General features: G+C 36.2%; 1 protein-coding gene across 2 annotated transcripts in view; it reads left to right on the top strand.

The window, feature by feature from the left end:
• The window catches only part of NAA15 (N-alpha-acetyltransferase 15, NatA auxiliary subunit), an 82,384-nt gene that overhangs the window by 23,200 nt on the left and 31,543 nt on the right, over window positions 1-27,641 (top strand). For both annotated transcript variants that reach the window (XM_082727638.1, XM_082727637.1), the window contains exons 2-9: window positions 11,039-11,123; window positions 13,201-13,305; window positions 16,832-16,989; window positions 17,801-17,935; window positions 19,154-19,307; window positions 23,465-23,584; window positions 24,939-25,034; window positions 25,183-25,289. In XM_082727638.1, coding sequence (XP_082583764.1) covers window positions 11,039-11,123; window positions 13,201-13,305; window positions 16,832-16,989; window positions 17,801-17,935; window positions 19,154-19,307; window positions 23,465-23,584; window positions 24,939-25,034; window positions 25,183-25,289 — 960 coding nt within the window. The remainder of the gene's footprint in view (window positions 1-11,038; window positions 11,124-13,200; window positions 13,306-16,831; window positions 16,990-17,800; window positions 17,936-19,153; window positions 19,308-23,464; window positions 23,585-24,938; window positions 25,035-25,182; window positions 25,290-27,641) is intronic.

The raw sequence follows: 27,641 nt of genomic DNA, 5'->3' as shown, positions 1-27,641 counted from the left end.
TTTCTAGGTCTCTTCTGAATCTTGGAGTATTTAAGTCTTTAACCGGTTGTTAGGAACTCAGATGTCTCTTCCCATCCATGTATGAATGAGCACCAGTAGTTATTCTGTTCATGCTAGTTCATAGTTGTTTTTGCCTAGCTTCTGTAGAATCTTTCAGTCAATCCACTTAGCTTAATATTTGACAAAAGATTGGGGTGCCTGGGTGGCTCAGTCAGTTAAGACATCCAGCTCTTGATTTTGTCTTGGGTCGTGATCTCACGGTTGTGAGATTGAGCCCCATGTAGACTCTGCACTGAGTGCAGAGTCACTTGAGAGCCTCTACCTCTGCCCCTTTGTTTGCTGGCTCTCAAATAAATAAAATATTAAAAAAATATATTCGACTAAAGTTTCCTGCACAGATTTCCAAAGCTTCATCTTTGTATAGTTCTTTCCGGTACTCTGCCCCATAAATACTAACTATTAGAGCTCTTTCTAACTCAGATTATCTGCTGAGATCAGTGAGATTGCCATTTGTTTGCTTCCCACCCCAACCGTATCCACCCCCCCCCCATTCTACAGTCTGTAAAATGCTTCTAGGCAGAGAAAAGGATTTTCTTGGAGTTTACCTTGATTCCCTTCTGAGATGACAACCTTGTGTTGGCTCTCATCCAACATCTGAAAACAATTATTTCATATTTACTTGTTTTATGCTTAGCAGAAGTTTCATCTTTTTCTTTTTCTTTTTTTTCCAGAAGTAGTATTTGTGCCAGTTTTTCCTATGCATTTGGAAGCAGGAGTCTCAGAGTACATGGTATCATCATTTAGCACATTTTTTTTCTTTTCTTTTAATCTATTAGGACCATTTATTCTTTTTTTTTTTTTTTAAGATTTTATTTACTTATTTGACAGAGAGAGACAGTGAGAGAAGGAACACAAGCAAGGGGAGTGGGAGAGGCAGAAGCAGACGTCCTGCCAAGGAGGGAGCCTGATGTGGGGCTCAGTCCCAGGACTCTGGGATCATGACCTGAGCTAAAGGCAAACACTTAACAACTGAGCCACCCAGGCACTGTGACCGTTTACTCTATTTTAATTATATCCTATTTTGCTTTAACTTTTTTTTTTTTAAAGATCTATTTACTTATTTTTAGAGAGCGAGCGAGTTGGAGGGGCAGAAGGAGGAGAGAGAATATCAAGCTGACTCCACACTCAGTGTGGAGCCCAGCATGGGGCTCTATCCCACCACCGTGGGACCACCATCTGTGTCAAAACCAAGAGTCAGAGGCTTAATCAACTGTGCCACCCCGTTCCTCATGGTTTACCCTTTCTAGAGCATAGTGTTAGTATTAAAATTTAATTCCTAATGAAAGGTAATAGTCTACAATGTTCTACTGTTTTTGAAACTATTATGTCTAATTTTGAATTACCATATACCTGTGTTATAGGTAAGAGAACAAATAGAGCACTGTGGTATTCATTCCATACCAAGGGAAATCCTTATAGTTCTGGAATTTCAAGAACTCCCAAATACAAGAGTTTTAGAGATAGGGTTGTAGACTACTTCTATTTTTTTTTTTTTTTCTTTAGTATATGTGCTGCTGAAGCGAGCATTATTATTTTTTTTTTTCTTAAAGCAGTCTCCACACTGGGTTTGAACTCACAACACTTCAGATCAAGACCTGAGCTGAGATTAGGAGTCAGATGCTCAACTGACTGACCCACCTAGGCACCCTTGTAGACTTGTACTTTTATTTAATTGGATGATTCCACTGTGGAGAACTTCTATGTCTGTCTACCATGTTGTTTTTTAAAATCTATTTTAAATGAATTGAATATGAAACTTTTCTTCAAAGTATATTTTGCGTCTTTCTTTTCCTAAGTAAAAGTTCCTTAGAAACTTACTTTCAGCCTGTGGGATTGGTCAAGGCATTAAGAATCTTGTCATGTGGGACGCCTGGGTGGCCCAGTTGGTTAAGCAGCTGCCTTCGGCTCAGGTCATGATCCCAGAGTCCTGGGATCGCGTCCCACATCGGGGTCCTTGCTCCGCGGGGAGCCTGCTTCTCCCTCTGCCTGCCATTCTGTCTGCCTGTGCTCGCTCTCTCCCCTTCTCTCTCTCTGATAAATAAATAAAATCTTAAAAAAAAAAAAAAAGAATCTTGTCATGTGGCGCGCCTGGGTGGCTCAGTTGGCAGTTGGTTAAGTGGCTGCCTTCGGCTCAGGTCATGATCCCAGCATCCTGGGATCGAGTCCCACATTGGGCTTACTCTGCAGGGAGCCTGCTTCTCCCTCTGCCTCTGCCTGCCTGTCTACGTGCCTGTACTCTCTCTAGCTCTCTGACAAATAAATAAATTAAATCATTAAAAAACAACAAAAAAAATCTTGTCATGATACCTGCCTTTTATATAGTTTTGTAGAATTAATTTAGTGATAGTGTTAAATAGAATTTTGAAAAATAAGCAGATTTTTTTTCATTTTGTACATCTCCTCTTTTTGAATGGTGCAATAAAGGACTTTTTATATATTTTATATTTGCTATTGTTTTTTCTATTAAACTAGGAATACTACTTTCATTTGTAAAAAGTGACCTGTTGTAGAAGTAGTGCTTTTAAGAGAAAAAGAGACTGGGATCCATATCTCTTAAATACACACTGATTCTTAAGTATAGAGAGATGAATTCTTAGCAGTTTTTTGGAGGCGTATGCCATTTTGAATTATTTTTACAGGTCACATTGACAGCAATCATTGGTTTAATGGCATTGAGTATAATTTTAAAATGGAAACTGCCAGATTTCATTAATTGAGAACATAATTATTAGGAATTGAAACTTAATTATTGGTTTGAAATGTGATAAAATAAAAAGCTAGCTAGTATAGTATTACCACATTTAAAGAAAGTGGAGTTTGTTTTTTAATTTTCATTCGGTAAACTGAATTATTCGGAGGAATTATCCAGTTAATTTATGTGTGTTAATTTTTCACACCTTACTTTGGCACTTCTGTTGCCCTTTTATTTGGCTATAATAATAAGAAAAGAAAAGAAGCACGGTGAGGGGCTCTTGGGTGGCTTAGTCAGTTAAACCTCTGACTGTTGGTTTCAACTAAGATCTCAGGGTCCTGAGATCGAGTCCGGAGTTGGGCTCTCCACTCAAAGGAGATTCTGCTTGAGATTCTCTCTCTTCCTCTATGCGCCTCTCTAAAATAAATCTTTAAAAAAAAAAAAAAGAGGTAATGTTTGGATTTGATTAGAAGGTCTATTAAAAGATTATAGGCTTTTAAAAAATTTAAGATTTTATTTATTTGACAGAGAGAGCACAAGCAGGGGGAGCAGGAGAGGCAGGGGAGAAGCAGACACCTCTGCTGAGCTGGGATCCTGACTTGGGGTTCTGTCCCAGGACCCTGGGGTTATGACCTGAGCCGAAGGCAGACACTTAACGATTAAGCCATCCAGACACCCCAGCTTTTAAAATTTTTATTTATTTCTTAAGTAGGCTCCATTCCCAACGTGGCACTTGAACTCATGACCCTGAGATTGAGTGAGTCACATGCTCTACTGATAGAGCCAGCAGGCACCTCAAAACTATAGGCTTTTTTTTTTTTTTTTAAAGAGAGGTAATGCAAGTAGGGGTCAGGGGTCAGGGAGAGAGGAAGAGAGAGAATCTTAAGCAGGCTTCACACCCATTGTAGAGCCCAATGTGGGGCTAGATCTCAGGACCTTGAGATCATGACCTGAGTCAAAATCAAGAGTCAGCCATTTAACCATCCCAAGTGTCCCCCCCTCCAAAAAAAACTATAGCCTTTAATAATATTTTATGTTAATAAAATTTAATAAAATTTCTACATATGATGGAAAGTGCTTTCATCTGGGCCTCAGAGGGCCTAGGATGTAGTCTAAATTTTGCCACCATCTAGGTAAATTGCTTGTTTTCTAAATCTTACTTATACAATAAGGATTAACCCTTTCATTCCTAGTTTACAGGAGTATCATGAAGAGTAAATGAGAAGTTAGTGTGCAGTCCCCTTGAAAAATGTGGTGCTATAAACAATGCAAGGTATTTTCAGTAAGACCAAGAAAAAGGCAACTGGAATTCTGAGTATTTTAAGTTCAGCTATACAAAACAAAGTCACATTTTGCATATCAAGTAAGAATATAAATATCTAGGGGTGCCTGGGTGGCTCAGTGGTTTAGGCCTCTGCCTTTGGCTCAGGTCATGAACTCAGGGTCCTGAGGTTGAGCCCCACATCTGCTCTCTGCCCAGCAGGGAGCCTGCTCCCCCCGCCACTTGTGATTTCTCTGTCAAATAAATAAAAATCTAAAAGAATATAAATGTCTATACTTTTTTATATGCTTGTTATCAATTATATTTATACAGGTTCACATTTATACTGTGGGACAGTGGGCTGTTCTATAGTTTTTGAACTAAAACCTTATTAAAAAATCAGAATGTTAATAGCAGTTCTCTCTGTAATGCGATATAGCTAACTAGCTTGCTTGCTTTCTTGCCTGTCTGCTTTCTACATGGCATTCTATTTCTTGTGTTAGAGGCTTTCTTTAAGAACCTTTTCTCTTTTTTCTTGGGGTTTTTTTTTTTGTTTGTTTGTTTGTTTGTTTGTTTGTTTTTGGTCTGTGCTACAGTACTCAACTGTAGTAGAAAGGCAGTTATAATGGCTAGGCGTAATGGCTCTGAATCCAGATTGTCTGGTTTAAATCTTTTTTTCAATCATTTTGTAGCTGTGTGACCTTGGCCAAATGATATAATCTCCCTGGATCTCAGATGTCTCATCTAAAATGAGGATAACAAGAATACTAACTTCATAACATTGTGAGAGTAAATGAGTTTTCCCTGTAAGGCATTTAGCACAGTACATGGCATTCAGTAAATGTGCAGCAAGTATTAGCTTTTAGTACTATTTTACATGTTTTTTCCTGGCAAGTTTTCTCCAGGATTTAAGGATTCTTTCTGATACTCGGCAAAGTACTTAAGACTATGTAACTAGTTTATTATCTGAAGTCACTGTTAAAGCCAGAGCTATTTGATTCCATAGGTACCTCTTCACTGTTTGACTAATTCCTTGAAGTAAATTTTTCTATTCATAATGTTACTAGTCTGTAAAAATTACCTACAAATTTAATTCTAGGATTATGACATAGTGGCCACACTTTATATGATTTGTTTACTAGAAAAGACCTTTAGTACCATATTTATTGTATTGGCTTTGGTAAATTTAAGCCTTAGGCATAAAGACAATTTTTTTTTTTTAAAGATTTTATTTATTTATTTGACAGAGATCACAAGTAAGCAGAGAGGCAGGCAGAGGGTGGGGGAAAGCAGGCTCCCCGCCAAGCAGAGAGCCTGATTCGGGACCATCCCAGGACCCTGAGATCCTGACCTGAACTGAAGGCAGAGGCTCAGCCTCTACTTAGCCACCCAGGTACCCCATAAAAGCAATTAAAAAAAAAAATAACAGTGCCCATTACTTTTTTTATTTTAAGATTTTATTTATTTATTTATTTGACAACAGAGGTCACAAGTAGGCAGAGAGGGAGGCAGAGAGAGAGGGGGAAGCAGGCAGGGTACCCGCTGAGCAGAGAGCTGGATGTGGAGCTCTATCCCAGGACCCTGGGATCATGACCTGAGCCAAAGGCAGAGGCTTTAACCCACTGAACCACCCAGGCGCCCCACATAAAAGCAATTCTTAATCCAAAGTAAATTTAAAAATACAGTAAGTTTTTGCTGAGTTATTACTATTATACAGGTTATTTAGGTATTTTTTGTTGCTTTCACGTATTTTTTTTTTTTTTTAAAGATTTTATTTATTAATTTGACAGAAATCACAAGTAGACAGAGAGGCAGCCAGAGAGAGAGAGAGAGAGGGAAGCAGGCTCTCCGCTGAGCAGAGAGCCCGATGCGGGACTCGATCCCAGGACTCTGAGATCATGACCTGAGCCGAAGGCAGCGGCTTAACCCACTGAGCCACCCAGGCGCCCCGTATTTTTTTTTTTTTAAGATTTAATTTATTTTTTTGACAGAGAGAGAGACAGCGAAAAGAGGGAACAGAAGCAGGGGGAGTGCGAGGGGGAGAAGCAGGCTTCCTCCCTGAGCAGGGAGCCTGATGCGGGGCTTGATCCCAGGACCCTGGGATCATGACCCAAGCCGAAGGCAGACATTTAACCACTGAGCCACCTAGGTGCCCTGCTTTCACGTATTTTTTTTGTAACGTTTTTTTTTTTGTAAACTCAGCTGTTAATAAATGTTCACATTTTCCCTGTCTTTTGGTGAATGCATGTTTTTGTTTATTTTGATGTAATTAAGCACCTCTGATGCACTTATGGGCTGTTAGTATAACCTCTTTTGGGTGCATTTTTTCAAGACCCTTCCCCGATTTTTAAAATTTTTTAAAAAAGATTTTATTTATTTATTTGCAAGAATGAGAGAGAGAGTGCACAGAGGGAGGGGGAGAAGCAGACTCCCTGCTGAGTGGAGAGCCCAGTGCATGGCTTGATCCCAGGACCCTGAGATCATTATCTGAGCAGAAGGCAGACACTTAACTGACTGAGCCACATGGGCCCTCTTCCTTGACCAATTTTTTATTTTTTTATTATTATTTTTTAAAGATTTTATTTATTTATTTGACAGAGATCACAAGCAGGCAGAGAGGCAGGCGGTGGCGGGCCGGCGGCGGGGGGGGGGGGGGGGGGGGAGAGCAGGCTCCCCACTGAGCAGGAAGCTAGATGCAGATGCGGGGCTCGATCCCAGGACCCTGGGATCATGACCTGAGCTGAAGGCAGAGGCTTAACCCACTGAGTCACCCAGTCGCCCCCTTGTCCAATTTTTAATGAGCTATCTTTTTGATACTAACTTAGAGTTCTTTATATATTCTAGATACAGGATCTTTGTTGGGCATTGCTTATGACTTCTCTGGTTTGCCTTTTTTTTTTTTTTTTTTTTTTAAGATTTTATTTATCTATTGTGAGAGAGGGAGAGCATGAGCAGGTGGTGAGACAGATGGAGGGGGAGAGGCAAACTTCCTCCATTGAGCAGGGAGCCCAGTGTGGGGCTTGATTCCAGGACCTGGGATCATGACTCAAGCTGAAGTCAGATGCTTAACTGACTGAGCCACCCAGGTGTCCCTGGCTTGCATTTTATTAATACTATGTTAAACATTTAAACTTACCTGCTTAAGGGATAAAGGAGCCTGTCAACCCAACCTATAATGAAGATATATATATATATTTTTTTAAAGATTTTATTTATTTATTTGACAGAGAGAGAAATCACAAGTAGGCGGAGAGTCAGGCAGAGAGAGAGAGAGAAGCAGGCTCCCGCTGAGCAAAGAGCCCGATGCGGGGCTCGATCCCAGGACACTGAGATCATGACCTGAGCCGAAGGCAGCGGCTTAATCCACTGAGCCACCCAGGCGCCCCTAATGAAGATATTTTAAAATGGTTTTGGGGCATCTGGGTGGCTCAGTGTGTTAAGCCTCTGCCTTCAGCTCAGGTTGTGATCTCGGGGTCCTGGGATTGAGCCCCGCATTGGGCGTCTGCTCAGCAGGGAGCCTGTTTCCCCCTCTTTCTCTGCCTGCTTCTCTGCCTACTTGAGATCTCTCTCTCAAATAAAATCTTAAAAAAAATAGTTTTTTTTAATGGAAGCTTTATTGTTACATCTTTTTCATTTAGATTTATGGTGCTTTTAGGATTTTTCTTTTGTAAAGAAGGGTTGTTTGGCTTCATGAAGTTTTACCCTACATATTTAAGACTTGGTACTCAACAGTTTTTAGCAACAGATGCATGGGGACTCAGCTCATCTACCTTTTCCATTTTTTTTTTCTATATTTGTTTGGGTAGTTTCTATTGCTGTGTCTTCTTTTTCACTCATTTTTTCTTTTACAATGTCAGTACCTCTAATCTAATGACATTTTCATTGTATAATATTATATTTTGCACCTCTAGAAGCACTGTTTGGTTGTTTTTTATATGTTCTGTTTCCCTTTTCTCATGTTTATGTTCTTACTTGCGCATTTACTTGTCTTGATATTTTTACCTCATTATTTCATCATTTTTCTTATTTCTTCTGGTTATGGATCATGTTTTCTTGCTTCTTAGCTTATCCAATAATATTTTGTTGAATATTGGGTATTTATGAATTCTGCATTGTTTTCTGTGACTTAACTGTCTTTAAAGAGTGTTGAACTTTGTTAATAGCAGACAGTGAGGATACTTGTATATCAGCTTAGAACTCTGCATAGAGTGGGTCTAGAGCACACTTATTCTAGGGTTAGTTTTTGTCTTCTGCTGAGTAGACATTTTTGCAGTATTTACTGAATTTTGCAGGTCTTCACTGAAGTCGCCCTTCTGGCTATTTGGAATTCTCAGTACCATGTGAATCCTGAAAATTCTTGAACTTACTGTTTTCTGGTCACTCTTTATTTATTTATTTGACAGAGAGAGCACAAGCAGGGGGAGCAGAAGGGGAGTGAGAAGCAGACTCCCTGCTGAGCAGGAAGCCCAACTCAGGACTTGATCCCAGAACCCTAGGATCATGACTGGAGCTGAAGGCAGATGCTTAACCATCTGAGCCACCCAGGTGCCGAAGTGTCCCACTCTTGATCAGCTCTTGATCTAAAGTCCCATGTTGGGCTCCACACTGGCCATGAAGCCTGCTTAGATAAAATTAAAAATATAGGGGTGCCCAGGGGCGTCTGGGTGGCTCAGTGGGTTAAGCCTCTGCCTTTAGCTCAGGTCATGATCTGGAGTCTTGGGATCGAGCCCCGCATCAGGTTCTCTGCTCAAGCAGGGAGCCTGCTTCCTCCTCTCTCTCTGCCTGCCTCTCTGCCTACTTGTGATCTCTGTCTGTCAAATAAATAAATAAATTCTTTAAAAAAAATTAAAAAAATATATACATACATATATATATATATAAAGAAATAAATTTTCAGAAAGGTAATTGAAGATTTTAAGAACAATGCACTTAAATGGTCTTCGTATTTATATAGTTCTTGGAAAATATTGACACATCAAGAGTGTCCCTTTTAACTAGTGTTTACATTAATTATTATTATAAATTATAGTTGGTTATAAATAATTACTAAAAAAAGAATATGCTTATACTGTAATTGGGCTTTCTACTTAGTAAGTAGGAACATGAAATTTAATTAGTTATGTTTCTTTGACTACATATGGTTGATGATAGCCCTCAGTTACTGCTTCTGCTTTCCCTTCTCTCATCCTCAGATAACTCCTGCCAAGTGTATAGTTGATGGTAGGGAGAGGGGGTAGGGAATTAGGAAGCTCTTATAGAGGACTAATGGTACTAGAGGATGGAAGTATGAGTGAAAGAAAGCACCCAAGATAAATAGGGTTTTGGGTTGTTTTTTTTCCCCCCTTCATATCTGGTTGGGTAAGTTAAGGGCAAAGCATCTACTGAGATGATGAAGACTTGGTGCAGAAGAGATTCTGGGAGGAAAATTCAGTTGTGTTTTGGATATATTAAGTTTGAGGTGAGAAATAGCGAAGTAGAGATGATGAGTACATACTTGGTTATAGAACTATTCTGTAGTTGGCCCTAGCATTGAGCTTAAGCAGTTAATTTCTTTCTACACATTTTTTTTTCTTTGTACACATTTTTTTCTGCTTTGATTTTTGTCATCATTTGCATTAAGTCTCCCTCCCAGATTTTGAAGATCCTGTTTTAAAAGTTGTGAGTAAAATTTGCTTAAATTTATCACGGTGAGTTCTGGCATAGATCATTATATCTTTAAGATGCAGGCTTTTCTCTGTAACAAGTAGAATGGTTTAAAAAATAATTATTGGGGCACCTGGATGGCTCACGCAGTTAAGCATCTGACTCTTGTTTTTGGCTCAAGTTTTGGTTTAAGTGCAGTGAGTATAGGTTCTGCACTGGGGTCCACGTTGGGCATGGAGCCTACTTAAAAAAACCACAAACATTAAAAAATAGTAATTATTAGTGAAACCACACACTGATACCTGAAAGTCAAATAGCACTAAAACATTTATGATAAAAAAGTATGTCCCCCTCTTCCATTTTACACTAAGACCATATTTTTCTTTCTTATACAAGCCTTTATTTCTCCTAGAGTTAATACTTGTCTCATTTAGTTGCCTTGGTTTTCTGTAGACCTATGGCTCATTTTCCCCAAATATGTCTGAATTTCTGTCATTTGCTTATGAATAATGATTTCCATATTATGAAGTCTATGAGTTCCATTTTGACCTTACTGGAAATCTGTGTCATGGTGGCCTTTGGCTTCCTTTTTTATTTTGTAGTGGTTGTTCTCTATTCTTTTTTCTGCATTAAATTTATTTACCAAGTGCCATGTTGTCTTTTTTTGTTTGTTTTCTTTTAATAGCTTCATAAGAAAGAATATATAGAGATAAAATTTTAACTTTTTGAGAAGCCTGTGTTATTTTCACATGCTTGATAATTTGGCTGGCTTTAGAATTCTAGGTCAAAACTTGATTTCACTCTGAATTTTGAAGGTTTTCTAGTTTTTAGCAGAATTGCATTGTGACTTTGGAATAAAAGTTCAGTGACATTCTAATTACAGATCCTTTTTATGTGCCTTTTTTCCCCTCTCTGGAAGTTTTTAAGGACCTTTTCTTTATTTCCAAGGCTTTGAAATTTCATTTTGATCTGCCATGGTATAGATCTTTTTCTTCTTCTGCATTATTTTGCATGTGCTTGTTCGTTCCTGTGGTTTGAGAGATTTCTTTCCTCCAGTAAGAAGAAAATAATACTTTATAATACAATTTCCATACATTTATTTTCTTGCAGATTTCATTTTCTATAACATTTGCTGGACATTTTGGAGTGAGCTAATGATGTCTTATTTTACATACTCTGTATTGTCTCTTTGTCTTGCTTTTACTTTCTATATTTGAATCTTCTGTAGTTTTATTTTCTTACTGGAATTTTAGTGGGATTTAGGAGAATATGGAAATAACATTTGATCATTCTGTTGTATTTAGCAATCAAAATTTTAGGATCGAATTTAAAATTGTGTGCATTTCTTGCTGAACCCAATTTTTTCTTTTTTGTTTTGACAGAGATGTTATGAACATAAACAGTATCGAAATGGGTTGAAATTCTGTAAACAAATCCTTTCTAATCCCAAATTTGCAGAGCATGGAGGTAAGTATAAATACCATATACTATTAAATGTAAGTAAATAAAGCTTTGCTAACATGTCTGGCTTCACTTACTTGGGTAAGTGAATCCCTAACTATCTCAGCTGCCCTAACTATTTTTCAGACAGAATGGACCTTCTCCAACTCTTTTGTGAAGATGTGTTAATACTGTAGTTTGAATTTAATGTCAAGAAAACTGTGACACATTCTACTTGATTTCTGGTTTATTCCCGTTTTGAAGATTAGTGCTGTAGGAAAGGCAGAGGAAATTAACAGGGATAGATATGTTTAAATTTAATAAATAGGCTCATTTAAGATATTAGACAATTTTGGTTTAGAACTTAGGTTGAGCTGGAAAAATATGATGTCTTACATTAAGCTTACTCAGAAAGTGTCCATTTTGTCCTTAGCTTATGAGCTAGCATCTTTTTATTCAGCATTGTATCTTGGGTTTTCAAGACAGTCATGTTTAAGACTTACTTGTATATAGTAATGTTCTGAAAATTTACATACACCTTTTGCCTAGGTGAAGAGAAGATTGAACAGTGAGATGTTGGTAGGGTAAGAATGTGTGGCTGAACTTGTGAAGACACATAGAAAAGCTAAGCTTTCTCAAGTCTGATTTGTACAGTTAGGAAACATGGATCTTCAGTAATTAGATAATCTTTTAGTATTGAAGAAGAGGGAGAGAGCAGTAGTTCTTATCGGCTCTCTTTACTCCTGTCTGTTTTTACTGTAATAATAAAATTGGAGATGGAAAGCAGGGGGAATAAAACCATCTAAATTGGGGCACCTGGGTGGCTCAGTCAGTTAAGCCTTGACCTTTGGCTCAGGTCATGATCCCAGGGTCTGGGATTGAGCCCCATGTTGGGTTCCCTGCTCCACAGGGAGCCTGCTTCTCCCTCTTCTCTGCTTGCCTCTCCCCCATTCATGTGTTCTCTCTTTTTCTGTCAAATAAATAAATAAAATCTTCAAAAATATTTTTTTGTGTTAGAGTGATGGTATGTTATATGAAGTGCCATAATTTAATTGAAAGTATTTTAATAGTACGTAAAATGATGGTTTGTCTTAGACTCACTAGCAATGCAGGGTTTCATTAAGGCACTTTTAAGATGTTTGGTAAAACTTGTATGAATAGATTTTATATATTTGACAACAAAGACTATTTTATACTGTTCGCTACCTTGCTAGTTTGGCTACTTGCCAAATATATTTTGTTTGCTTCCTTTTCCTTTAAAGTTTTATATGATTTATAATGATTTTTACTTGATTTTCCCCTCTCTTTTCTATTTCCTTAACTGTATTTTTCTAATAAATGTTGATTTTTCCTCAGGGTAATACCTTTCTTTTAATCCTTTTTATTCTTAATTAATTCTTCTATAAATTATAAATTTTAGCCCTAAAATTTAAGTAAATCATATCAAGTATTTTTTATTTCTATATGCTTCATAACATGCATGTTATAAAATTAGGAATCTTTTTTTCTTTTTCTTTTTTGAGAACTTAGTATTTCCCTCAACTCTGTTAATCTTTTGATTGTGAATGACATTTTGTGTGTGTTTGGTGTCGTAATCCCAAAGAATCATTTAATAATTTATGAAAGTCAGAACTGTTAGATAATTATATTAATTGTTTAACCATTGAACTGTGAATTTAATTTTAATGTAACTTAGGTTCACAGAAATAAAGTCTGTTTTAAGGTAAAGTTTTCCATACTTTAAGGTAGTGATTAATTACATGAGGTGACCCATGGAATTCCCTTGAAGAACAATAATAGAGTCATTGTATCTTGTTAGAATAGGAATTACCAGATATCCATGCATTTTTGTATCTTTTTATTTAGAAAAGATTTCTGGGGATGCCTAGACTATAGAAATGTGTTTCTTGGTTGGTCAAATTTTAAAATGTTTTAATTCTGTAGAAGTCTGAAATTTTTCCAAGTTACCCTCTTGAAAGTTTAAATTCTTAGGATAATGTAACATTTGTTTTTCAGATTATGATTACTTTTTTGTTAATTATTTTTAATGTTTAATTACTTTCTTTTTTCTTCATTTTCTTTCTTTTTCTTTTTTTAAAAATAGAAACCCTGGCTATGAAAGGATTAACATTGAACTGTTTGGGGAAAAAGGAAGAAGCATACGAATTGGTTCGTAGAGGTTTGAGAAATGACTTGAAGAGTCATGTGTGTATCCTTTTGGAGATGTTTAAGGGTTGGTTTGCGATGTCTTAAGCTAAGACAGCAATTTGGGAGTCAGAAGTCTTAGATTCCTCTTACTGTGTAATTGCAGAGTTTTAAATTGAGTAACAGCTGTCACCGTGGAACATTTTTGTGTACCTTCCCTGTTCTCACATTACTTCTATTCGGATACATTGGACTTACCTTGTAAAATACCATAGTCCCACCTTATCCGCAGTTTCACTTTCTGCAGTTTGAGTTACCCGAGCTCACCTGCCGTTTGGAAGCACATGATCCTTCTGATGCACTGTCAGGTCAGTAGTGGTATTACCACCTGACATCACAATGCCTGCGTCATTCACTTCACTTCATCTCATGTAGGCATTTTATCATCTCACCACGTAGGCATTTTATCACCTCACATCACAAGGAAAAGGGTGAGTACAGTATAATAAAATATTTATTTTTTATTTTTATTTTTTTTTTAAGATTTTATTTATTTATTTGACAGAGAGAGATTACAAGTAGGCAGAGAGGCAGGCAGAGAGAGAGAGGAGAAAGCAGGCTCCCCGCTGAGCAGAGAGCCCGATGCGGGACTCGATCCCAGGACCCTGGGATCATGACCTGAGCCGAAGGCAGCGGCCTAACCCACTGAGCCACCCAGGCGCCCTATAATAAAATAATTAAAAGAGAGGCCACATTCACACAACTTTTATTACAGTGTATTGTTATAGTTCTATTTTGCTATTAGTTATTGTTAATCTCTTACCTTCCCTAATTTGTAAATTAAGTTTTATCATAGGTGTGTGTAAAGGAGAAAACATAGCTGTATATAGGTTTCAGTATTATTGATTGTTTCAGGCCGTTTTTGAGAGTCTTGAAACCTATCTCCCACAGATGGAGGTATCATATTTGCAAAAGCTCTTCCCACAATTACAAACAGAGTAACACCCTGGAGATTTCATCATCATTATAAATTTAGAAAAAAAATATACAATAAGAATAATAAAGGGGCAGATAGTATACTGATGAAGAGCACAGGCTTTGGAGTAAGCTTCCCTTAGGTTTGAATTTCACCTCATCATCTTTTTGTGATCTTAAGACTTAATTTCCTAGTGTATGAAATGAGGATAACCCTATGTATCTCCTTGTGGTGTTTTGAGGATTTAATGATGAGGTAGATGTTTAACATAGTTTTTGATAATTCCAAGGTATTATACAAGGTAAATTTTAAGAGAAGTGTGAAGTTAGGAGCAAGTACAAATGTCTGAAGGAAGATAGAGAAAAAATTGTGGGTTGCTTTTTTTTTTCCTGCATAGAATTAATATTTTTGTTTTTTTTTAAATTATTTTTATTAAAATTAGGTTATTTTTTTTTATAAACCATTTTAAACAATATTTCTTTACTCATTTTGTGAGCTGGCACAATTTTTAGTGCTGAGACTTTGAATTTCAGGTGTTTACCAGACCTCTGGTAAACTACAGATGAAGAAAAGTTAGGGATTTTGCTGTTGAGGGATTTATAGTCTGGTGAAAGAAGGTGCTTAACTGGAAGCATATATAGGAACATGTTTGAGTATTACATAAAACGTTACAGCTTGTTCAAAAATTATAACTAATCCAATAAATCAGAAATGAGTTGGGAGTAAGTGGAAACTCTAAGGTTATCAAAGGACTAATTAGTAAGACTTTTGTAGATACTTTTTCATCATTTTTAATGATTACACAGTGTTCTGTATGTATTTGTGTTCCTCTTGTTGGACGTATGTTTCTTTAAATTTTTAGCAATGTTAAACTCCTTAAGTATAAATTTATAGGAGTTTAGAAGCAGTTAAAAGATAGTTGCAGTGCTTGAGAGGTGATAAAGTCCTGAAATAAAGGTGATGGTGGCCAGATTATGGAGGGTAGTGCCTTAGGCTTTTAAAAACATGTACTAGCCAAATGAGAAGATTGTGTTAAGCTTTACTTTATCATTTATAGTGTGAAAGCAAAGATTTTTCAAATAAAATTTATGGTATTAAATATGTTTTTCAGTTAAATTGCCATCCTGGGCACTATGTATTTAACTGACTCTGTTGAGGATCCCTGGCAAAAAAAGTTGGTAGGTTGAAAGGTTTAAATCTAAGAGAGAAACACTACAAGTTTCTAGAAAGTGAATTATTTTCTTTTGATTTTATGTGTGTTTTCTTTTTGTTGTTTTTTTTTTTTTTTTTTTTTTTTTTTTTTTTTTAAGAAAGGTTACTCTGGAGAGAATAAAAGTAGAGAGACTGAAGGTAGGAGGATAGGTGACTGCAGTAATCAAGATCTGAAGAGAAAAGGACCTATTAGGGGAGTGGAGTTAATTTACATATTTTTCACCCTTTATAGCATTTTTTACAGCCAACTATAGTTTACTTACCTGTGCCCTTACTAGCCTTCAAATTTTTTGAATGCAGGAAACAATCCATTTCGGTCACCTACACCCTGATTATTAAGATTTTTTTTTTTTAAGATTTTATTTATTTATTTGACAGATATCACAAGCAGGCAGAGAAGCAGGCGGAGAGAGGAGGAAGCAGGCTCCCTGCTGAGCAGAGAGCCCGATGCAGGGCTCCATTCCGAGACCCTGGGATCATGACCTAAGCCGAAGGCAGAGGCTTTAACCCACTGAGCCACCCAGGCGCCCCTATTAAGATATTTTAATTATTTGCTAAATGAATATTTATCTTACATGTGGTTTTTATCTTCTCTATATTGACTTTCAGGAATTTTGAACTGCACTAAACATTCTATACTAAGGATATTGTTAGCTAAAGAAAATGTACATGATGTAGAGTAATTATATGTCATGTATATACCGATTCCCTCTTTTTTTCTTTTAAAAGTAAGGATGATTCCAGGGGCACCTGGGTGGCTCAGTTGGTTATGCATCTGACTCTTTTTTTCTTTTTTTTTTTTTTTAATTAAATTTTATTTTATTTTATTTTTCAGTGTTCCAAAATTCATTGTTTATGCACCACACCTGGTGCATCTGACTCTTCATTTTGGCTCAGGTCATGATCTCAGGGTCCTGAGATTCAGACCAGTGGTGTAGAGCCAGCTTGGGATTCTCCCTATCCCTCTGCGCACCATGCACATCCCATTCCCCCCCACCCCCAAAACTTATGTGCGCATGTGCACTCGCTCTCTCTTGCTCTCAATAAATAGATAGATAATTCATAACATTTATTGAGCACTTATTTTGTACCAGTCTTTTCCATTTAATTATGAAACTATGCTATGTAAACTTTCTGTTTACATTTTATAATTGAGGAAACAAAGCAAGACTAAGTAACTTACCAAGGTCACAGCTAATAAGACAGGTGAGTCCTTTTTTCTCTGGCTCAAAAAGCTGTGTTGTTTTCTAAAGTGTTAAACTTCTATGCTTATATTTTCTCCTTTTTTTCAAAAAAAAGCTTATAATTTTATAAATAGCTGTAGTTTTCTGAGTTTCTTGAGAAATATTACTGGAATATTATTTCTTGACTTGTAGGTTGTGTCCTTAACTAAATCCTTTAGGTTGGCATGTTTATGGCCTTCTCCAGAGGTCAGACAAGAAATATGATGAAGCCATTAAATGTTATAGGAATGCGTTAAAATGGGATAAAGACAATCTTCAAATCTTAAGGGACCTTTCTTTACTACAGATTCAAATGAGAGATCTTGAGGGTTACAGGGTAAGTAAAATAGCCTTTTTTTTTTTTTTTTAATTCTAAGGGGAAAGTAGTATTAAAATATTTAAAACTTTTGTACTTACTAAAAACAAAATTTTCTGTTTTTAAACAGAATTGGATTGACTCTCATTCATCTCCTTCTAGTAGTGATTGTGTGTATGTTATGACTAGACTAACCAGATTTTTTAAATAAATTATTTTACTGAGGCAGAATTGGATTATTGTGTAGAATGGAGTTAATTCAGTGAAAATTAACAGTGATGTTCCTCAAATAGGCAATGCCTTTGTCTGCTATTAACATGTAAATACAACCTTTAGTAATCACATTTTTCTGAAAAGCATATTTGTTTCTTCTTTTTACCTCCACTGAGACTATTCTGTCTTTGTGCCTATATTTTAACCCTTAAATCAGTCTATTAATTCAAATCTATAAAGTCCATGTAGTACCTGCCAGTTGTTTTCTATAGATCTTAACTCAGTAGTTGGGCCCTTTTAAAAAATGTTTTTCTTATGTACTGTTTTTCATGCTGTCTCTCTCTTTTTAAAAGTAGTTCAGGAATTAATAAAGCCTATTTAGTCTTAAGTTCTAAAACAGTTACAAGATTATCTTGGAAGTTCATTGTACTTCTTACCAAATATTGTTTTGCTCCTATAAAGCAATACAGTATGGGTGTCTGTAGCTATTTTCTGTTACTATTCCCAGTGTTGTGTTGCAAATTACTCAGCATTGTTGGATAAATTAATATGATCTTTGTTAAGAGCATTTGCTTTTACTGTAAACCTAAGAAAAAGTGGTTTTTTTCCCCCCTTAAAGGAAACGAGGTATCAGTTACTTCAGCTTCGCCCTGCACAGAGAGCATCATGGATTGGTTATGCTATTGCTTACCATTTATTAGAAGATTATGAAATGGCAGCAAAGATTTTAGAAGAATTTAGGAAAACACAACAGGTAACAACCAGAAGACAGACCTAGTAAACTGGGTCTAATTCTAAGTATAATCATAAAAAAGAAGTGCATATAGACTTGCAAACTTTTTATTTTGAAATAGTTTCAAACTTCAAGAAAAGTTGCAAGACTAGTACAAAGAACTCCATATATGAGTTCAGTCACATTAATGATAATATTTGGCACATTTACTTTACAATTTTTATTATTTACGTATCTTTTTAAATTTTTTTCCTGAAACATTTGAGAGTAATGCAGACACCCTGATCTTATACTCCTAAATCTGTTATGTTAGTGTGATATTTTCTGAGAATAATTCTTACCGTTATTAACTCTATACATAGTATAATATAGATTATCAAAATTAGGAAATTTAACATTGATAGCCTAATCCACAGCTCATATTAAAAATATATTAATTACTCTATTTATATCCTTTCTAAGATTCCCCCCATTAATGGAATCATACTTTGCATTTAGTTATCATTTCTTTGCAGTCTGATTTAATCTGAAAATTTCGAAGACTTTATCTGTATTTCATGACATTGAAATTTTTGACGAGTACAGCAGGTGCTTGTGGAATGTCCATCAATTTGGATTTCTTTGATGTTTCTTTATTATTAGAGATAGTTAAGAATCTGGGGGAGGAAACTACAGGAGTTATATTTACCCCTTCTCTGTTCATCACATTGAGAAGTGCAGAAGGTTTTTTTGTTCTGTTTAATTACTTGGTTAGGGTGGTGCCTGCCAGGTTTCTATAATAAAAAATTGTTATTTTTTCCCCCTCTGTAATTAGTAAACAGTTTGAGATTTTATGAGTAGCCTGTTCTTCATCAAACTTAAAACTAGTTTTAACATTCATCGATTGTGATTCTTGCCTGAATCAACTGTTCTATGATAGTTAAAAAGTGGTGATTCTTTAACTCTCTTACTTTTTCTAGATTTATTATTTGACATTCTACTCTTAAGTAAGAGCTTTCCTCTCTCCCCTGTTTACTTATTTTATGTAAGGACTTAGGGATTCTAACTTTATTCAGTTAATAAGTTAATACTGTCATTTTTTTACTTAGTTGCTCTCTAGACAAATGTTTAAGAATTTTTAGAAAATAAATTTTGTCAGTTATTATCCTTTGATTTCTTAAATGTATTTTGAGTGTTTAAACGGTTTTTTAATATGAAAACAAAATTCTTACTGTTAGTATTCCTTATATCCATATATAGACATCCCCTGATAAAGTGGATTATGAATATAGTGAACTCCTTTTATATCAGAACCAAGTTCTCCGGGAAGCAGGTCTCTATAGAGAAGCCCTGGAACATCTTTGTACCTATGAAAAGCAAATCTGTGATAAACTTGCCGTAGAAGAAACCAAAGGTATTTTAAAAATTTTTTATTTTTATTTACTTATTTATTTTAAAGATTTTATTTATTTGAGAGAGAGAGCCTGTGCGTGCACACGTGTGGGGGTGGGGGCAGAGGGAGAAGCCAATTTCTGCTGAGCAGGGAGCCTAATGTGGGGTTCTATACCAGGACCTTGGGATCATGACCTGAGCCAAAACCAAGAGTTGAACACTTAACTGACTGAGCCGCCCAGGTGCCCCAAAGGTATTTTTCTTTAAAGGATATAATTTATGCTAGTATTTAGTTATGACAATGAGCAAGACTAAAAAACTAGTTGCTGCTGATAACTGAATATAATTCAGCTTTTTGGTGATAGAAAATCTGTTTCTTGCTCATACACGCTGAATAATTTGTAATGTTGGAAAATACACATTTAAACAATCGATGTTTATATAGGAAAGAATAATTGCAAAACATAAGATCATTAAATGAAGTGACTCAAGATATTTTTCTTCAAAATGTTTTGGCTTGAAATTATTAATAGGGTTTGATCAAAATATATATATAGGAGGTAATTGCTTAATTTTATAAGGCAGGAATTAATTTCTTAGGAACAGCTTATTAGCAAAACTATTGCTATATTGACAGTAATATTTGTTGATAATCAATCTTTACTGAAGTATATATGGGGCAATAATGAGGTCTTTCTAGTTTATTTGGATGTCTTTCTGGACATAGAATATGAATTGAAACCAGAGATTTGGCTTTATGTGTTTGGATTGTGATAAAAGGGATAGATCCCTCAATAAAGCTCTCTAATGCTGCCATTTATTAGAAGGCTGAAAAAAGGAGTCTTAGTTTTAAAACTTGAGGACCTTATTATGGAAAATGAAAGAAGAATAACCAGTAACTGAAAATAGAAGTACTTTTCTAAGAATTACCATCTGAAATGTCTCTTTGCCTGGGTTAGTCAGGGAACTGATGTTTGCTAGTTTCAGATTCCTTTGGCTCCTGTTGATGTTGAACACTAAAAAAGTATGGTACTTGGTTAGGTTTGAGGTTGGTGTTGAGGAGCATAACTACCATGACTTCCAGTGCTTTGATGAAACCTCTGAGGCGAGGCCTTCTGGCCAAGCATCTGTGATTTTATGTTGTTGGAGCCTTTGTTGTGTATCCCTGGGGGTTGCAGCATTCTCTAAGTTTGCTGTGGCCAAACCAAGAAAGAAAGCATATGCAGATTTCTACAGAAATTATGGTTCCATGAAAGATTTTGAGATGAAGAAGACTGGTATCTTTCAGAATGCAAAGGGATTTTGCCATGCACAGAATTGCTTTGGGTTGAGTTCAGTTGAAGTTTGTCACTGACCTGTGTTCCTGAACTATGAAGCACAGATATTGGGTTATGGAATTGTTTGTCTTGATAAACAACTAACAAATACTTTGGACAGTTAAAAAAAAAAAAAAAAGTATGGTACTTCCTTACATTATTTGCCAGATGAGCTTTCAGCAGAGGATACTGCTAGTAGCAAGAAAAAAAATTGGAAATCTGTACCTCTGCTGGAGCTCATTTGTGAGCTATAGATCCAGAAGAGCTGACTTTTCCTTTGAATTGATCATTCTGTAACAATCTATTAGTTATAAAGGAAGGTATTTCTGTCTTCATGGAAAGATCACAAGATTGGAAAAAACTAGCTTGGATTTCTTTATTGGCTACTCTAACTAGCTGTATGACCAGTCACAAGGCTTGGACCTTTGTTTCTTTATCAAAATACATGCTAGTTTCCAAAATACTCTTAAGTACCTCATTTCATTTGATCACTTTGATAATTATATTAGCAAGAAAGAATGACAGATCAAGTTAGATGAGGATTCACAATTGATCAGTTGGTTTTAGGAATTTGGAAGTCATTGGTGACCTTAACAAAAGCATTTTCTGAACATTTGGAAGGAGGGTGGAAAAAGTTAAATCAAGTAGAATTAAATGACATTGGAAGTCAAGAAATTAATGATAGCATGCGTGGACGACTCATAAAGGTTTTGTTATCTAGCGAAACACATAAGTGGGATTGTGCTAGATGAAAAGGAATACAGAATCAAAAGGTTTTTTTACAGTATCTGCTTATGCTCACTGGAGAATGATCCAGTAGAGACAGAATATTTGATACAACAGAATAATGTGATCCAGTGGATAACTTGAAAGATTAGCTTTAGATAACAACATGAATAGTTCACAGTAGCAAGAGAGGGTAGAATATATAGGCAAGCTGATATATAGATGTAGTGGGTATTTGGGAATTCTCTTCTCATTGCTCCCATGTTCTCATTGAAATAGGAAACAGCCATCATTTCATTTCAAAAAGTATGTATTGATAATTACAGTGAGTCAGGTGACGGGAGGTATATAAAGAGAATAGAAAGGAACCGAGAGTAGTAGAACATTAATCTTTGGAAATTCCAGTAATAAAGGCATTGTTAGTGGTCTGAATAATTTGCAGACTTCTGGAGTGGGTGAGAGGGCATAATTAGCAGAAAGTTGCATTGTTGATTCTTAAACCTCCCTGTTCCTTCTACAAAGAAGAGGTGGGAGAAAATTAAGGAAATGTTGGGTGGGTATAGTATAGGGGAGAAAAGTTGCAGGATTTTTTTTGTTCTCAGTGAGCTAGGCTTTTGATAGTAGAGAGCAGGTTTGTCAACCTTGGCACTGTTTTGGGACTGAGATGTTGGGGGTGGAAGTTTCCTATATGTTGTAGAACATTTAACAACATCCCTAGCTTCTACTTACCAGAATACCAGCAGCACGACCCTGTCCCTTACTGTGATAACCAAAAAATATCTCCATATACTGACAAAAGTGCCCTTGGCTGAGAGCCACTGATGTTAAGAATATGGGCTTTTTAAGCCAATTTACTTGGATTCAAATCCTGATTCCAACAATTAACTATCTGAAAGTCCCTCAGCAAGTCTGCTTATGTTCTCTCTGCTTTAAAATGATGAAAAATAATGTGTTTGTTTGTTTTAAAGGTTTTATTTATTTATTTGACAGAGATCACAAGTAGGCAGAGAGAGAAAGAGGAGGAAGTAGGCTCCCAGCTAAGCAGAGAGCCGATGTGGGGCTTGATCCCAGGACCCTGGGATCATGACCCGAGCCGAAGGCAGAGGCCTTAACCCACTGAGCCACCCAGGTGCCCTGAAAATAATAGTGTTTTCAGAATCGGATTACTTAATGCATGTGAAGCCATTGAAAGTTACTGGCACACAGTGAATACACTGTGTTTGTCTTTATTGTCTGATGAGAGCATGGTGTGCAAGGGTGAAGTTGTGGTTTGAAAATAATGCCTTTGGTGGATGGAAACCCATTAAAAATAAGGAAATGTGCACCTGAGCAGTGTTTGAAGCTCATTTGACTTTGGAACTCATAAATTTCTAGTGAAACTAGTGTCTCTGTCCAGTCTTCTAATGACGTTTTCTGAGAAGGTGTGTAGCAAGCAAACATTTGGGATGATCCAGGCCTTGAAATTGGTAAATAAGGGAGCCTTGTGTTTTGAGACTGATTTTGATATTTGGGTCTCCTAATGTCATTTGGGGATGAGATTTGTTGTGCAGCTCAGAGAAAACCAGCAATGAATCTATGACTTACTGAAGGGTCTGAAGGAAAGGGAATGGTTTTTCTCTAAGATTGAAGGCTAGGATTAGTGAGACAAGAATAAGCTAGACAAGACAGTGAAGCTTAAAGCAAGATAGGTGTCCTATTTGGTAGTTGGAAGAGCTAGAAAAAGCAGGTTTTGAATGTGGCCATGGCTGTGGGCTGCTATAGCTGAATCCTTCTATAATTTATTTGGAGATCATAAGGCTAGAGTGTTGGATTTGGTTAATAATTCAGATATGAAATTGTGTTATGTCAGGCGTAATTAAGTAGTAGGTGGGTGGCTTGGTAACTGTGTTTAGTGAATTTGGGAATAGCCTATAGTTAGACAAATACCTTAATCAATTGAGGATGTGGAAAGGAAGACATTTCTATATAAGAACTTCAAAAAGAGACAATAATATGGTAGTCTTGTTGAAGGGTATTGGGAATTTAGGATGATACTGAATCCAATTCCCAACATTGGAGAGGCTTTAAGAGAAAGTGTAAGGAAAAGTTAAAGTTATAATCAGAAGATATCTAGTTAATTTAATTTGTTTTTCATCAGGGGAACTTCTGTTGCAGTTAGGTCGTTTGGAAGATGCAGCCGATGTTTATAGAGGATTACAAGAAAGAAATCCTGAAAACTGGGCCTATTACAAAGGTCTGGAAAAGGCACTCAAACCAGGTAGTATTAAAACTTTAAAGTTTTAATTGCACCTTTTGTTGATAAATATTTTATTAACTCATTGGAAAGCCATAACTTAGAAAAATAGTCGTTAAGAATTGGTTTCAGGGAAAAAAAAATTGGTTTCAGAATCCGAGTACAAAAGTACAGTAGCAAACTTCCATTTAATATGGGAGAGTGAGCAGTTTCTGAAACCTCTCTTCCACACATTTATAGATATAGTTGAGAAAAGAATTCAGAAACAACTTGCAGAAATTCACAAATGGCATGGCAGCTACAAAAATTGAAAGGGAAATTCCTATGGATAGAAATGTTGCCTTACTTACAGAGATATCTCTGTAAAGGAAAGAAACAAGCGTAACTTCTGTGGCCACAGCAGCATGGCCTCCCAAGGGCATATGAATGTAACCAAGCTGAAGGAGCAGTACTGTTTCCTATGTGGGAAGAGGGACTGAATTTCCATCACTCAAATGAACTTGGGTCCAGAGAGTCTCCCCACAACTTCCCTTCACCCTCTCCCATGAACAGGACCTACTTGGGAGGACAGACCCAGAAACATGTCATCTACAAATAGGGTCCTTAGCCACGATGATCTGATTTGAGGCTGTCTCCTTCAAGACTGGAAGTGAGCCATTACTGATATATTGATAAATACAAGAGAAACCTTATAACAAAGAATATTTTACTACTCTGGAGCACTTATCATGGGAATGGTTATCATTAGCACAGCAAAAGGGAGTAAATGGAGGAATCTAAGATGAAAAAAGGGAATTGCAGCCATGAAGTATGAAGTTTTGAGAAAGTACTAATTAGGAATTTAAGAAATGAGAAGCCTACTTCTTGACATAAAAATCTTAACAGATTGAATGGAAGAGAGTCCACAAGTGAGGAGAAATTAGTTAACTGGAAGACTGAACCGAGGAGAGCTCTCAGCTAAGAGTAAAAGAAAGTATAAAAGAAATAAGGAAAAATGAAAGATGAGGGGATAGATTCAAAAGTTCTGTAATAAAGGATAGGCTGAAGAGAATAGTAGAGAAGCTATGGAAACATAATAATCAAACCTTTCTTAGAATTAAAGTAAACTCTGAGTCCTTAGATTCTGAAAGGTACCTAAAGCAGAATGGATTTAAAAAATTACGTATTTTAGGTGATTATAGGTATTTAAAATATGAAAATATTAGGAAAAAATACTCTAAAATGATTGGTGTATTTGGGTGGTTATTTGAAATTTTCTTTTCACCTTCAACTTTCCTGCTTAATAAGAATTTATATATACTTGGAGAAATTTATAATTTGTTAGAAAAAACATACAAGTTATAATTGTATATAAAAATAATTTTTTCTTTGTTTGCAGCTAATATGTTAGAACGACTAAAAATTTATGAGGAAGCCTGGACTAAATATCCCAGGGGACTGGTGCCAAGAAGACTACCGTTGAACTTTTTATCTGGTGAGAGTAATTGCAAAGGAATGAAAATGATGTTAGGATTTAGTTTGTCTTCTTGTTTTTAGATATATGAATATGCATATTAATATTAAGGTATGCATTTTAGAGTTGTCTGGGTAAATGCAAATCAACAGAATTTTTTTTTCCCAAGGTGAGAAGTTTAAAGAATGTTTGGATAAGTTTCTAAGGATGAATTTCAGCAAAGGTTGTCCACCAGTCTTCAATACTTTGAGGTCATTATACAAAGATAAAGAAAAGGTAAGCAAAATACAATTTTTCCCCCCACTATCATTTCTTTGCTCAGTATTTGGAATTGTTGATCCCTGATTATCTGTGTACCTACTACACATTTGGTGAATCTGGTATCTGTTTTCCTATCTTGCAGTTTAAATGCTTCTGTACCTCTTTATGTTCCTATTTTCTCTTTTATTTCTGCTATTTACTTTGAGTCTGTGTAGGTATGGAAAGTTCGTAAGGTAGTGATTTCTTCAGTACTTTCTCTAATCCTTGTTCATGGTGAAAGTCGGATGTGATTTTTATTTTTTTATTTTTTTATTTTATTTATTTTTTTTTTTTTTAAAGATTTTATTTATTTGACAGAGAGAAATTACAAGTACACTGAGAGGCAGGCAGAGAGAGAGAGAGAGAGAAGGAAGCAGGCTCCATGCTGAGCAGAGAGCCCGATGCGGGACTAGATCCCAGGACCCTGAGATCATGACCTGAGCCAAAGGCAGCGGCTTAACCCACTGAGCCACACAGGCGCCCCCGGATGTGATTTTTAAACTAAGGTTTTGTTTAGTAATCATTCTCCTTTTTTATTTGGTGGAAAGAAAATTCTGTCAGCAGTTCATTTGCTGTCCCAGTAAGTTAACTTACTCTTTGAGCTATGTATAAAAATGCTCAAATTGCTTATTCAGAGGCCATTTTAATTTTAATTTAGATTATATTGCTTGCAAGTACAGTGACATCAGACATGTTGGTTGACTAAATAGAAATCAGTTACAGTGAAGAATCAGAAAGGTGGGACAAATTGAACATGCTGAACACTTTAACCTAAAGCACAGAAGGTATGCTTATTTTCCAGTCTTTTGTTAAGAGGCCCAAGGTATGGGTTTTATGATGACTTTCACTCTTTTTTAAATTGAATAAATCACATTCATAAAATGTGATCTCTTGTTTTCAGTACCAATATTATGGGAACTAGATGCTTACAAAGCAATCTTGATTATAGAAGCCTCTTTATTAATGATTTTCCCCTTTGTGGTTGTATCATTGAAACCTTAATTTGTTAGAAGTATCTAATTTATCCTTGAGTCTTCCCATGGTATTCAACGTAAAACAGTTTTTTCTTTCATTTTCATTTATTCAGTTTGCATAATATTGAATTCTGTAATGATGATAATAAATGGAACTGATTCAAACAGGTTTGGGAAAACAAAACTCTTAGTAAGCAGGTAGCTCACCTTGTGGGAGCAGAAGAACATGGGCACACCAGAATAACCTAGCTGTGGACCATTCAGTCCTCACAATTTTTTGAGGTAATGGAGAGTGCTGGTGTTAATCTGTTGAGTTGGTTAAGGTGAGGTCATTTAGGAGAGCTTCTATAGTAACAAATCCATTATAGATGGATTAAGTGAGGAAGGGAATTAATAAATTAAAAGTGTTCACAGATCTCTTACAAAGCCAGGAGCAAGTGGTATAGTCATGACTCAGAAGAAACCAGAACCTGGACATCCACTCACTATCCTGCATTTCAGAAACCCACCTGCTGTTCTGTTTTTACTAATGCTTTTCCTTGGATTTTAAAATCAAGAGTTGATGGTATTTTGTACTTTCGGAATTTCTCTTTTCACATAGTTTTTAATTCTTGATTCTTGGAGGGCAGATGTTAACTGCGGGTGTTATTTATGTGAATTGAGATAAAAATGAACCGAGATAAGAGTCATCTGTAGTGTTACCTATAGTATTACCTCTTTTTAGCCAACCTTTTCCTGATTTTTAGCTTGATGCAAATTCCCTCCTTCCTAGCAGGGAAAGAAGTTGCCAGTAAGTTTCTAGAAAGCTACATCCTTTTTTTTTTTTTTTTTGGAAGACTTTATTTATTTATTTGAGAGAGGGAGAGGGACAAGCAGACTTGCCAGTGAGCGCAGAGTCTGATGTGGGGCTCAGAACCCTGAGATCATAACCTGAACCAAAATCAGGAGTTGGGCACTTAACTGACTGAGCCACCCAGGTACCCTGAAAGTTACATCTTAATACCTTTAAAAATGTATGGCTTACTTGCTTTTTAATTTTTTATTTTATTTTTTTAAAGATTTTTATTTATTTATTTGACAGAAATCACAAGTAGGGAGAGAGGCAGGCTCCCTGCTGAGCAGAGAGCCGGAAGCGGGACTCGATCCCAGGACCCTGGGATCATGACCTGAGCCGAAGGCAGAGGTTTTAACCCACTGAGCCACCCAGGCGCCCCTGCTTTTAAGTTTTTATCCTTAGGTTAATAGGTTTATAAAAGGGTGTGTACATGAGTGTGTGTGTGTGTGTGTGTGTTTTTGGAATGTTGATGTAGCTCTTTAAAATAATAAATAACATTTTGTACAAGAATAGTAGCTG

Source organism: Mustela nivalis (assembly GCF_964662115.1).
Source record: "Mustela nivalis genome assembly, chromosome: 4".
NCBI lineage: Eukaryota > Metazoa > Chordata > Mammalia > Carnivora > Mustelidae > Mustela > Mustela nivalis.
Note: the sequence above shows the minus strand (reverse complement) of the source record. Positions and strands in the feature narration are given on the sequence as shown.